General features: G+C 33.2%; 2 protein-coding genes across 2 annotated transcripts in view; one reads left to right on the plus strand and one right to left on the minus strand.

Moving 5' to 3' along the window:
- Positions 1–1,375: 1,375 nt before the first annotated feature.
- Positions 1,376–4,815, minus strand: LOC119597712 (protein ABHD11-like; the record flags this gene model as incomplete). Its single annotated transcript, XM_037947320.1, is given in 6 exon segments — positions 1,376–1,804; positions 2,590–2,780; positions 3,082–3,255; positions 3,857–4,030; positions 4,203–4,359; positions 4,763–4,815. Coding segments are annotated over 6 exon segments (885 nt in total), but the record flags the coding sequence as incomplete, so codon positions are not given.
- A 5,766-nt stretch (positions 4,816–10,581) lies between these two features.
- The window catches only part of LOC119597351 (probable U3 small nucleolar RNA-associated protein 11), a gene marked incomplete in the record, with an annotated part of 7,743 nt that continues 5,147 nt past the window's right edge, over positions 10,582–13,177 (plus strand). The window contains 2 exon segments of the mRNA XM_037946908.1: positions 10,582–10,714; positions 11,277–11,420. Of these exon segments, the coding sequence (XP_037802836.1) occupies positions 11,302–11,420 (119 nt within the window).

Here is a 13,177-nt window from a genome sequence, read left to right on the forward strand (position 1 = left end):
CCTCCCTCAGGCCCTGAACCTCGCCCTCAGAGTCTGCACCTCCTCCATCAGTTCACTCTTCACGCTGTTGCAGGCCTTGTCAGTGTACTACTGAGTTTCCATCTTCACAGATGCAAGATTGCTCTGTAGCACCTCAACAAGTTGGCAGAACTATTCCTCTGCCTTCCTTGCCTGCATCTCGGCGAGATGGTGCGCCTGCTCGTGGTCGCTCTCTTCGCCTGCATCTCGTGCTTGGCCCCCCAGGGATTGGTGCGCCATGCACCCGCTCGCGTCAGCAGTTCTCATGTTGCGACCTTTTCATGTTAACACATGCCCAGGTCATCCTCTTCATGTTAACACATGTTTCGCACAGAGACAAAGACCCACTGGCGTAGCAATATATATATTGGGAAAGATGCTGAGACTTCTTGAGAAGATGGGAAGGGAGCAGAGCAAAGTACTGTTTTTAGAATAGTAGAAAGAGAAAAACCTTGTTGGTGTGCTTCTTGTCTGGCCTCACGTAGAGCAAGGCCTAGTTTGAATCTGAGAACTGCTACCTCTGATTAGAGCTTGTAGGCAGGTGGTTCCTATAAAAAATACATTATGGGAGCCACCACAATTGGCACATGTGCATGACTGAGCAGAATAATTTGAACAGTCACGACCAGGTTGGGCTCATAGAGGGCAGTTGGCAGTGAAGTGACAGCGTTTGACTTGGTGGCCAAAACGTTAAAATTTCTAACATTGCCGGGGAAGGGGTCAAAATCGTCGGATAGGGTTGGACAGGGCAGGACACCACCAATATTGATGTAGGACTTTCGTTGGCCTCTGGGAAGAATAGTATAGCACTGGACTGCTACTGCATCACAGTTGGCAAGGCATGCAATCAGTCAGGGATACGGAAACAGGTCTGGTAAAAGTATTAGGGGAGGAGTGAAGTTGTGCTGATATAGGCTTGCCAGTGAGGTCAGTCAGAGGTAACTGTGACAAGGCATGAATGATTGGACTGACTGTGAAAGGAAACCCTGCCTACTTGTTTTTGGAGATAATGTTGGAAAAGATGACTATTGTCAGAGTATGGGGCTGTTTGACACTGATGAAGCAGTAAATGCGAAAAGGCCTTCGGCATATTCGTGTGTTTTCTTGTACTTCCCTTTGATGTTCTACTTGCAGTGTGTGGAGATGAATATTATAGAGGATTTCTTTCTTTTAAAACAATTTCTTTATCACCAGCCCAGATTTGATGAGAATTTTATCATACCTCGTAAATGACTATGAGGTAATTGCAAGTATTTCACATTGAAATTTCTCATTACCCTTTTTAAACACCAAGTAAATTACCCTTTTGAAACTATTAAAAGACAGTTTTGTTATGAAAAATATGCCGGCACAGATTGTGCAATATTTTATTACTATTTACTTTTAGTATATACATATATTACAAAGATATTAAATACATATTTAAGTTAATATAAAACAGTTTCAGTCATTAAATTATTTTAAAATATTAATCTTATTAAACAATTGTAAAACTAGCATCAATTGTCTTTTAATTTACAACCAAAAATAAATTATTATCCTGAAATAATTTGCTCATGAATAAAATAATAATCTAATTGTGGTTCTGACTACAGTACAGTACTTGTACCTTTTTACAAAGCATTCTAAATTCCAAGAACTATTAGATTTTTATTCCTGAATCATTGGAATTACGACATCTAAGAATTCTGCCGGCTTGTCTGCATGCAGCCAGTGTCCTGCGCCTTCAATATAATGGAAGGTTGCCTGCGGAAAGATGTCTTGGATGATCTCCTCTTCTTCTGGTCTGTGAATGAAAACAGGTAAGTAGTTTTGTGCTAAGGTGAAACAAAATGTACTGTATTCTAGTTTACATGGATCTTTTTATGCATTATACAGCCAATATAATGTATTACATAAATAATCTATCTAGTTTTATGTGTGTATGATTAATCCTTTGGGCTGGGAAGGCATAACATAAATACCATGACCACTAAGCTCTTAATTTAGTGTGTTAACACATAGATGGCTCTACAAATACTCAGTTACCGAGGAGTCAATTACTAGTATCTCACCTGTTTACCCTTTTCCTTCAGTTTTGGAATGATTCTTTTTTATTTTCAATTGCTATTAGTATTTAGTTACACTGAAAACAATAATGTCAATAATGATAACAAGAGCATCAATTTTAATAGCATATGGGAAAAAAAAAAATTCACAAAAAGTCAAGGATTGGGGAAATTAAGTAAGGTCACATTAGGCTGAGTGACTCGTTGTAGTGTCATCTGTGTGTAACAAAATAAAATAAAAATACAGTGGACAGTACATGAACTTATATACAAAGGGTTTGTATATGCGTGTGTGCTCCTTCCCCTTTCCTATTGCTCTTCCTCTCTTATTCTCTTCCCTTTTCTTTTTCTTAATTAGTATTAATATTCATCAAATATGAAATTTATGTCATTACCCCATCCTAAAAATGCAGACACTACCTTACACAAATAAAGCTAGCATGAAAGCATCAGCAGTCACAAAATGACCATATTAAAAACACACACCACACATACAAATACACAGAAAACCTGTCCCCTTTACCTAACATAATCTGAGAGAGCACCGGCCACAAAAGCAGTCTCTCCTTCGAAATAGCTGTCTCTCTTGACAACTGGAAAGGTAGATATGTGGGGGTTGAAGTTCTCAGCAATAGCATTAATGTTCACTCTCCATTTGTAGCCTTCCTCGTCCCGGATCAGGTTTGTCAAAAGGAACTGCCGAATACCACGTTCCTGGGAGCAAGAGTAGTTGGTTGATTCACACTTACTGGCACATACTTCACTGATTAAAAAATTTGAATCAAAATACATGAGTTTGTGTTGGGCAAGACAAGAGTTATAAAATAAAAAGCAGATTCTAATTTCATTATATGAATATTACACTATAGGTAGAAAAGAAGAAGAAGAAAAAAACTTTAAACATTTCTTAAGTAACCATCCACAGCCAATGAATGTTTATTTCAATCATTAATTTTAATTGAAGTGAAAAGAATTTATGAATCAAATACTGTTGAAACATGGGACATATCCTCACCGGGACTGCAGGTAGCAGGAGGTTGTCTACATATGTGCGTGCTTCAACTATATTCAGATGAGACGGAACTTGAACCTTCCGCATAATCTCAACAAAGATGGGAAGTGATGATATGCTGTTTGAGACCCCATAAGGAGAGATATCGAGTACCAGCAGTTTCTCCACTACTGATGGCTGTAATGTTAAAGGCTCTGGGTTATTTTAATTTTCTCTCTCTGTTTCTCTCTCTCTCTCAGTTTCTCTCTCTCTCTCTCTCTCTCTCTCTCTCTCTCTCTCTCTCTCTCTCTCTCTCTCTCTCTCTCTCTCTCTCTCTCTCTCTCTCCTCTCTCTCTTCTCTCTCTCTCTCTCCTCTCTCTCTCTCTCCTCTCTCTCTCTCCTCCTCTCTCTCTCTCTCTCCTCTCTCTCTTTCTCTCCTCTCTCTCTTTCTCTCCTCTCTCTCTTTCTCTCCTCTCTCTCTTTCTCCTCTCTCTCTTTCTCTCCTCTCTCTCTTTCTCTCCTCTCTCTCTTTCTCTCCTCTCTCTCTCTCTCCTCTCGCTCTCTCCTCTCTCTCTCTCCTCTTTCTCTCTTCTCTCTTTCTCATTCACACTTTCCTTCACCCTCTCCTCACCCTCTACCTCATTTTCACTTTTACATCCTATTCTACTTCACCCTCACCTCTGTCTCTTACTTTACCCCTATCTTCTCCCTCTTCTCACCCACACCTTCATTCTCTAGGCTACATGAATTTCACCCTTTATCTCAACTTCACCTGCCTTCTGAATTTTACACAACTCACCTCTATCAGAGCTGCTGCCATGACTGCCCTGCCTCCCATGCTGTGACCCATCAACACAGCTTTTGGAATGTTGTGTCTTTCGAGAAAATTAAGCAGATCTTCAGCTAATAGTGGGTAGCTTATATCTGGAGTGTGGGGGCTGTCACCATGATTTCTGGCATCTACAGTATAAACCTGGGAGTAATATCATTTAGCAGCTGTGTTTGATACATTCAATTATCATTTTAAAAATGGTATGTGAATAATAATAGATTCCTGGGCCTTTTATTTCATTTTTTTGTGGAATAGGTAAAAGAGTTCATATAATATTCTTAATTTAGAGACACTGGATTTCTTGCTCACTTACTTGCCGCCCTGTTTTGGAACTAATAGCTTTTCCAAGCCCTTTCCAGTTTGTTTTTGAACCAAGCAGTCCATGCATGATGACCACTGGGGCTTTGTCAGATCTCTTTTGTGGACTTGCTGATTGGAATAATGTAAAGGCCATATCTATTGCAGTACTTCTGTAAATGTAAGGAATAATGCAATTTAAACCTTTTCACTTACATTACTAATTCTGTGTACAATATATTATGCTAATATAAAACAATGCTCCTTTTGGATTATAAGGGTTCAATGACAGCAACCAACAGCCTCCATGTGTATATTCTGGAAGATAAAAGCTCGGACCTGTTCATCATTTGACAATAAACAAAATGAAAATGTATTGCACTGGCGATGTGGAACATTTCAAAGCAACCATAATTAACATATAATTATATTAGCATCATTCTATTAGGTAAAACGCATATTTCTAATTTTAGATACCATCTACCGGTAGTTAAAAAAAAAAATGTACTGCCAGCGGTTATATTCATTACATAATTTAGTACAGTACATTCACACTACAAAATACTCTCTCTTTACCTTGAGGTAGTATAATTTTTCGACAGAACACTTTCAATTGTAAAGTGATGCATCTAGTAGTTTTCGCGAATGTACTATTATCTTTTATAATTCATCTAATTTTTGGATCCCCGCCATCTCTCCTCCCAAGTTTAAACTGCTCTCTTTACCTTGTGTTACTAAGGGTTTTCAGACTATAAGCAGCCTTTCCTGATTTTCTATTATGTTCTTCTCATAGTTTTCAGATTATGTCTATTATCTTGTCTTTAGAAGATTTTGATGTTTAAGATTATTGCTCGTATCTGTTGTTGTCATCAGCACCTGAATTAAAATTCAGGTCAGGATTTGTATTTTTATCTTGTTTAATATTGTATTAGTTTAGGTTTTAGGATTAAACTTGGACATTGTAAGATTATGTTTTTGTGTCTCTTCTTGGTTATTGCACCATCGGCACATTGGGTCAGTCTCCATTTTTAATTTATATAGGTGTTTTTTGAGTCTTGTGTGTTTTGTCATTATTCTTGCAATGCTTACATCTATTTTTCTGTTTTTTGATCTTGTCCATGGTTGTGGGTTGTTGTCTTTAATGTAATATTCTTTTGTGTTTAACTTTTCGGTTAATTTGGTAATCCAATTTTCTTGTTTTTTCATTTTTATTTCTTTTATTGTATTAGTTGAATTTTGGGTCATGACTATGGGGTGTTCTACTTCATGAGCTTTTTTTGCTGCTCTATCTGCTATTTCATTTCCCTTTATGTTTTTATGTGAGGGGATCCACTGTATTTTAATATGTTGTTTTTTAGTGTTTAATAAGTGTAGTTGGGCTTGTATTTCGTATATTGTTTGTTTGTGTTTTACTGGTCTGTAGTTTTTTATTGCTTGTATGGATGCTTGTGAGTCTGTTAAGATCACAGTTTTCTGTAGTTTGTTGTTGTTTATGTAATTTAGAGCTTGTTTGATTGCAAATAGTTCTGCTTCTATTATCTCTGTGTTATTTTGTAATTTCCATATTGTTGAAATATTCTTGTTTTGAATGTATATTGCTGCTGATGTTGATTTTGGGTCTTTTATTTTAGATCCATCTGTGTATATTTTGTGATAATTTTGGTATGTTGTATTTTCAAGTTGATGGAAGTGTTGTTGTATTATTTGGTGTGGTGTGTTTTTGTTTATATTATCCATGAAGTTTGATTCAATGTTTTGTAGAATGTCGGACCATGGAGGGATTGGGGATATGTTAGGGATTGTGTTTATTCTTAAATTTATTTTCCATTTTTTACAGGTTTCAATTACTCTAAATATTAATGTTTTTTTATCTTTATTTGGGTTAAAATTTTCTATGCTTTTTAAAGTTAAGGATTTAATTGGCATATTATCATGTTTTTCAAAATTTTTAATTAATTGAATACATTCTAATTCCTTTATTCTTTTTATCATTGGTATTTGGTTTGTGAATGCTTGTAGAGTTATTGTTGGTGTAGATCTGAAGGATCCAGTTGCAATTCTCATTGCATTATTTTGGATAATTTCAAGTTTTTTCAATTCTGTTTGGTTTGCTGTTCCATATATTGTAATTCCATATTCAATTATTGGTTTTATGTATATATTATAGAATTTCATTAAGGTTTCTCTGTTTGCTCCCCAAGTTAATGCTGTTAGTTTTTTCATAATATTTATTCTATTCATTGATTTTGTTTTTACATATGTTATATGTTTTTTCCAAGTCAATTTTGGTGCATCAAAATTGAGTCCTAAAATAATATGATTGTTTGTATATGCTATTTCTTGATTTCCTATTTTTATTATTGGGTATTGTTCTATTTTTTTGTTTGTGAAACACATTATCTTACTTTTTGTTGGATTTATCTTAAGGTCCCATTTTTCTGACCATTCCCTTATTATATTTAGGCTGTGTTCTAAATTATTTTTCGCTTCATCTAGATTTATATTAGATGTTATTAAGGTTAAGTCATCTGCATATATTATTTTACATATTTCTTTAGGTATTTTTATATCTGACATTACTATATTAAATAAAGTAGGGCTTATGGGAGATCCTTGTGGGACTCCATTTTTTATTTTTCCCGTTGTTGAGTTTTGTTCTCCTAATTTTATTTGAAAAGTTCTTTTTGTTAGGAAATTGTTTATCCATTTTAATATTTTCCCCTTTAATCCCATATTTTTAGCTTTTATTATTATGGTTTCGTGATTAACTGAGTCAAAAGCTTTTTCTATGTCTAGGCACACTACTAGTACATATTTTTTTTCTTTTATTGCTTGTCTTATTTTCATTTCTATTATTTGTAGTGCATCTGTTGTGTTCCTATTGGGCCTGAAACCTATAAGATCTTCATCTAAGTTATTTTTTTCAAGCCACCAATTTATTCTTCTTGTTATTATGTTTTCGAATAGTTTGCCGATGCAAGGTGTTCTGCTTATAAATCTATAAGAGTTTATTTTTGTTGGATCCTTCCCTGGTTTAAGGATTGGATTGATTATTGCTTTTTTTATTTCATTTGGGTATTCTCCTTTTACCCAGTATCTGTTAAAGTTTTTTAATATGATTTCTAATATCTTCTCTGGTGCCTTTTTATAAAATTCGTATGTAATTTTGTCAGGACCATAGGCTTTACCATTTTTTGCATTTTTTATAACATATGTTAATTCTTCTAATGTTATATCATTGTTTATGTCTTCTTCATTTACACTGTTTAGTATTTCTTCTTTTTCCATTTTTGTGAGTAGTTTTTTTGTTTGTTTACTTGTTATATTTTCATATTCTTTTTTAAATAATTCTAGTTTTTTTGTTATCTCTGTTACTGGGAAGTTGTTATTAATCAAAGGATACTCACTTGTTGTTGTTTTGCCTGTCTGTTTCTTTATAAAATTCCATATTTTTTTGCTAGGAGTTTTAAAGTTTATCGACGCGCAAAATTTTTCCCATGACTCCTTTTTTTCTTTTTCAATTATTTGTTTTGCTTCTGCTACTAATATTTTATAGTTTAATCTATTTTGTGTATTTGGTCTTTTTCTCCATTTATTATATGCTTTATTTCTTTTCTTTATTATTTCATTGCATTTATCATTCCACCAGGGTTTATTAGGTTTATTATTTATCTTCTTACTAGTAAATTTGAAATATGTTTCTCCTGTATCTTTTATTATTTTTATTAATTCTTCTAATGTATTTATATTTGTATTTATTTTATTAAGATTTGACTCATATGCCGACCAGCCTTCTTTTGTATATTGCCATTTTTTTTTCTAATATTTTTGATGAAATTTGATAATTGTCATCTTTTATTATTATTGGGAGATGATCACTGTTTAAGTGTGGGCCTGCTTTTATTTTGAGATGAGTTATTGAGGGTGAACCTATTACTAGATCTAATGTGGTTTCTTGGCTTGTTTTGGGGTCAATTCTAGTAATCTGCCCTTTTGGTGTTAACAGAATGATATTATTTTGATTTATTAATTCAAACAAGTTTTTTCCTGTTACATTGCTTTGTTTATTTGGATCTCGGTTCCAGCTGGGATGATGTGCATTAAAGTCTCCTATTATCAACTTTGGTTCTTGTATTTGATCTACATAGTGTTGGAATTCTTCTTTAAATATATTATTACAGGGGTTATAAATTAGCAAGACATTCATCCATTTTTGTTTATATTGTATTTTAATAGCTAAAATTTCAATTTTATATCTGTATCTATCGTTTATATTTAGTTTACTAAATTGTATATCTTTTCTTATGCACATCATTAATCCTCCACCAATTTGGTTTTCTCTGTCTTTTCTGATTATCTCATAATTATTTAGTTTAAAGTTATCTTTATTTTTTAACCAGGTTTCACTAATGGCAATTAATCCTGGATTTTCTTTAAATATTAAGTAATTCAAATCAGTTTTTTTGTTTTGGATTGAATGTACATTCCATGTTATTATTTTATTCATTTATCAAAATCATTATTTGTTTTAAGATTGGTGTGAAATCGTTTATTGTTTCCATGATTGTGTTTAAGATTGATTTTTCGGAGTTTATATTATTCATCAAATTTGTTACTGCTTTTATGATATTTTTTGTCATAATAATCCAGTTTACATTTTCTTCTTCCTTTCTTTCATTTATTTTTTGTTTTTCATTTTGAGTATTAGTTAATGGGGATGGGGATGGATGATGCGAGTGTATAATTGGTGTGGGTAATGGGTGTGGGTTAGGAGAATGAGCAATGGGTGTGGGTAATGTCCATGTAATTGGTGAGTGTTCTGGATTAGTACATTTTTGTTTGTTTGCATTTTGTGGTTTTGTTTCTTTTTTGTTTGTTTGTGTATTCATTTTTGGTGTATCATTTAATTTTGATATGTTTTGTGTTCTTTGTCTTGGAGGTGTTTTCTGTCCTGGTGTGATATTTTGTGTTTGTGAAAGTGCTTGTGCATAGTTTCGTGGTGTGCACGGGTCTTGGTTTGTGTTTTCACAGTTTATGTTTATCTTTGAAGTGAGAGTTTCTTTTGTCATTCTAGTGTTTTCTTTTGTTTTTATATTTACATCCTTATTTGTTATTTTTTTTGTTTGTTCTGTAAGGGGTTTTAGTTGTTGTAATTGTCTTTTAATGTCTAGATTATTTGGTGTAAAGTTATATTTGTTTATGTCTTGTGCTTTGTTATGTATTTGACATTGTTTACTATTTGGTAAATGGTTTTCTTCACAAAAGAAACAATAAGGATCATTATTACAATCCTTATAATAATGGTCATGACTGCTACATTTGTTGCACCTTTTTTTGTTTTTACATGTAAGTATTCCGTGTCCGTATCGAAGACAGTTGAAACATTTGGGTATCGGAAAGGTGTATTGTTTAACTTGATAGGATGTATGTCCTATAGCTACCCTTTCCGGTAGTGGTCCTTTACATGTAATCCTTAAAGATTTTGTTGGAACCCATTTTTCTGTTTGGTTTTTTTCTTGGTTTGTTTTGTTTATTCTAATTACTTCTATTATGTTTGTAGTCTGACCCAGTGTTCTTATTTTCTCTTTTATTGTTTTTAGATCTAAATCTATTTCCACAGGGAATATTGTTCCATATGTACAGTTTGTGTTTATACTGGATGCTGGCTGTTTGCAAATGATGTTCCATTGTCCTAGTTTTTTAATTTCTTTTAAGGGTCTTATCTTTTGAATATCCTCTATCTCAAATCTTATCGCCTTTCCGATACCCAGTATTCTCAGTGAATCTTCAATAATATATTTGTGAAAATCTGAGTTGTTGATAGCATTTGTTAATTTGATGGGGTTGTTAAAGTTTGAACTTAATGATTCTCCTGTCAGCTGAATGAGTATTACATTTTGGTTGGTTCTTACTTGGTTGTTGGATTCAGTGTTGTTATTCATTTCTATTTGGAATTGTGTGAAGTTCCTGCCGGCTTCTTCGTTTCGGTGTTGCTTGTAGGGTGGGTTTGTTTCGCTGTCGCTTTCACTGTTTTTACGTCTTCTGTTATTTAGAGTTTCATAGTCCATTTGTTTATATGTACCAGGACTCTCTCCTGGTTCTGGAATGAGATTATCGTCCATGTGTTTACTTTACACTTCACTTCAGTTCACAGTTACCGGGATAGATGTTTACTCTATGACGGTTCAAACGGAAGTCTCTACAACTTTGGTCGCTTAGCCTCCGGATCCTTTGTTTACATTTGTAAGTCAGGGTTATGTAGATAATTTAGATATTTGCTTTTTTGTAGTATTTGGAGGTAATTAGTATGGTATCCCGTTTTATTTTTAATTATAACTGCCTTTAAATTAATATTATGGTAGTGTAAAAAATTCAAATTGAGAATTTTTTAATAGAGCAATATCCTTTACATGACTCGAGTTTAGGCCGACGATATAGGATCATCAAACGTGTTCTCTCCGCAGGAAATTCTCTAAGAAAACTTCTGATGAAACTTACTTTGTAGTGAATTCTTGAGACGTATTGGCTGTAAGTAGCTCTATTTATAGTTACAGATTATTCATCATATATATGCAGCTTTGGAATGGAAACCCTAGTATATTTTTTTTTATTTTTATTTTTTTTGGAGAGATCTTTCTAACCATAGTCCGAGTTTGTCTCATATGGTGTTGATGTAGTAATGGGTATCTCATGTCATTCTGTGCATAGGGATGTTTTTATTACGATAAAGCAATGTGAAACTGGACCCATACCACCTAAAGTAATGGCTCTTGTGAACACTTAAAATAATGCCAATGTGTGTATATAGAATTTTATGAATATTAAGATGCTGTGGCCTTCATATTCAAGCAAAGGCAAACAGACCTATGCTATCTATTCTCTGGCACAATAAGGCTCTACCTCCCTGGTTATGTATTGTTTATTAAGGACCAGTTAAAGCTCTACCTTTGGTAAACTTTGTGTGCATGACAATCAGGATTACAGTTTAAAAAAAATTGTATGGAGTGGTTACCTTGATGAAAATTAAAACACTTTCCATCGATGGCATTAGGTCAGATGTTTAGAAATATTTATTTCTACTGAATTACAGATCGTGAATACAAGCACATTTCAAGATGTCTTCTCTACGCAATGCAGTCAAGACCCAACGTGAACACAGGGAAAGACACCAGCCTCAGAGTCGGCAACATCTAGGGGCATTAGAAAAGAAAAAAGACTACAAGAAACGAGCAAAGTGAGGACCCTTTTTTATTTTTACAATGTATATATGTATGTATAATAAGCCATAAGATCCATAAATAGGAAAGTTACTGGGGACAGTGTTTCTTTTTCTCTTATTTTCTCCTGGGAAGGTTTAGTTAATTGACATTGGTCAGTTAATAATATTAACCCATTCGCCCCGGAATTTTTCGCTCGTCGCTCAGCGCCGCTCACGGTAATAGTTGCCAGCCACGTGGGCCGCCGCAACGGGATTTTTTCTGGAGCGGCGCGGCGGCGCAAAGACCATCATATAATTTTTGCAGGAATCTATCCATAGATTTATTATGAAAGTTTCGTTTTATATAAGGGCAATGTGTAGAAACTGTACTTTTCTCATAGTTTTTTCTAGGCATCTATTCGCCTTTGTATTGAGGCAATATACTGAATCGCTTCCAAGTTCTCTACACTATCTGATGACATCAACACTTTGATGCTAAAAGTTAGTGTTGTTTTTGCACGAGATGTAAAAGTATGGACTTAGCCGTTTTTTTGTGTTTTTTTTTTCAAACTTTCAAATGAAGCAGAGCAGCAAGCCAAATATCATTTTGATACTCAGAAGTAGTGCATTGTCCATATAAGAGATCACACCATGTTTTTTTATTATTTCCATTCAACAGAAAAGGAAGAAAGCAGAAGTGAATGTAGCTTCACTTTGATGTTCAAAAATAGCTTTGTATTGATATGTGATGTCACACTGTGTAAGTTTAGTTTTTTTTTTCTAGTACAAGACTTGTAAGAGAGAATATACCTTCATACCTTCCATGGCTGCGATCATTCTGCTGGAATGAGCCTTGACTGACCTTTTTATTCACATGACTAATCAATCAGATCACGCCATGTGACCTGATGCACCAATCAAAGCAATTACTAGTTTCCAGCCAGTCAGGTCAAGGTACATCATAATCATGCAATCTAGTGTGAACAAATCACATGATTACAAGTCATAAATAATTACGACAGTTACATATGTCATAAATTACATACGTCACATATTTATCAACCAGTCAAATAAGACTAGTAACAGAGCCAAGTATTAGGTTGAAAAAAATAATAAACTGTCAGTCTATGGTCAGTCATCAAGGCAAAAATACGTGCCAAACGTTACGGGGCCCATAGATGCCATGGCAAGATTACATGCCAAACGTGTTGGCGTCCATTGAGAGCATGGCAAGAATAGATGCCAAACGGGGCGAATGGGTTAAGACTGTTATACATGTATTTGACCATATCACTTATGCTCAGTATATATTTTGTACACATTTTTCATACATGCACATATGTACATATATATATATATATATATATATATATATATATATATATATATATATATATATATAATATATAATATATATATATATATATATATAATATATATATATATATGTATATGTATATAAATATATATGTATATGTATATAAATATATATGTATATGTATATAAATATATATGTATATGTATATAAAATATTATGTATATGTATATAAATATATATATATAATATATATATATATGTATACTATATATATATTATATATAATATATATATATATTTTATATATTTTTATTGGTATATTATATGTATTATATATATATATATATATATATATTATATTATATTACTTCTCTTATATTAATAATATACATATTATCATACATAATATTATCATATACATTATTTATTAATATCTATATAATCATAGACTAATTTACTATACTATTTTTACATA

Source organism: Penaeus monodon, chromosome 39 (genome assembly GCF_015228065.2).
Source record: "Penaeus monodon isolate SGIC_2016 chromosome 39, NSTDA_Pmon_1, whole genome shotgun sequence".
Lineage (NCBI taxonomy): Eukaryota > Metazoa > Arthropoda > Malacostraca > Decapoda > Penaeidae > Penaeus > Penaeus monodon.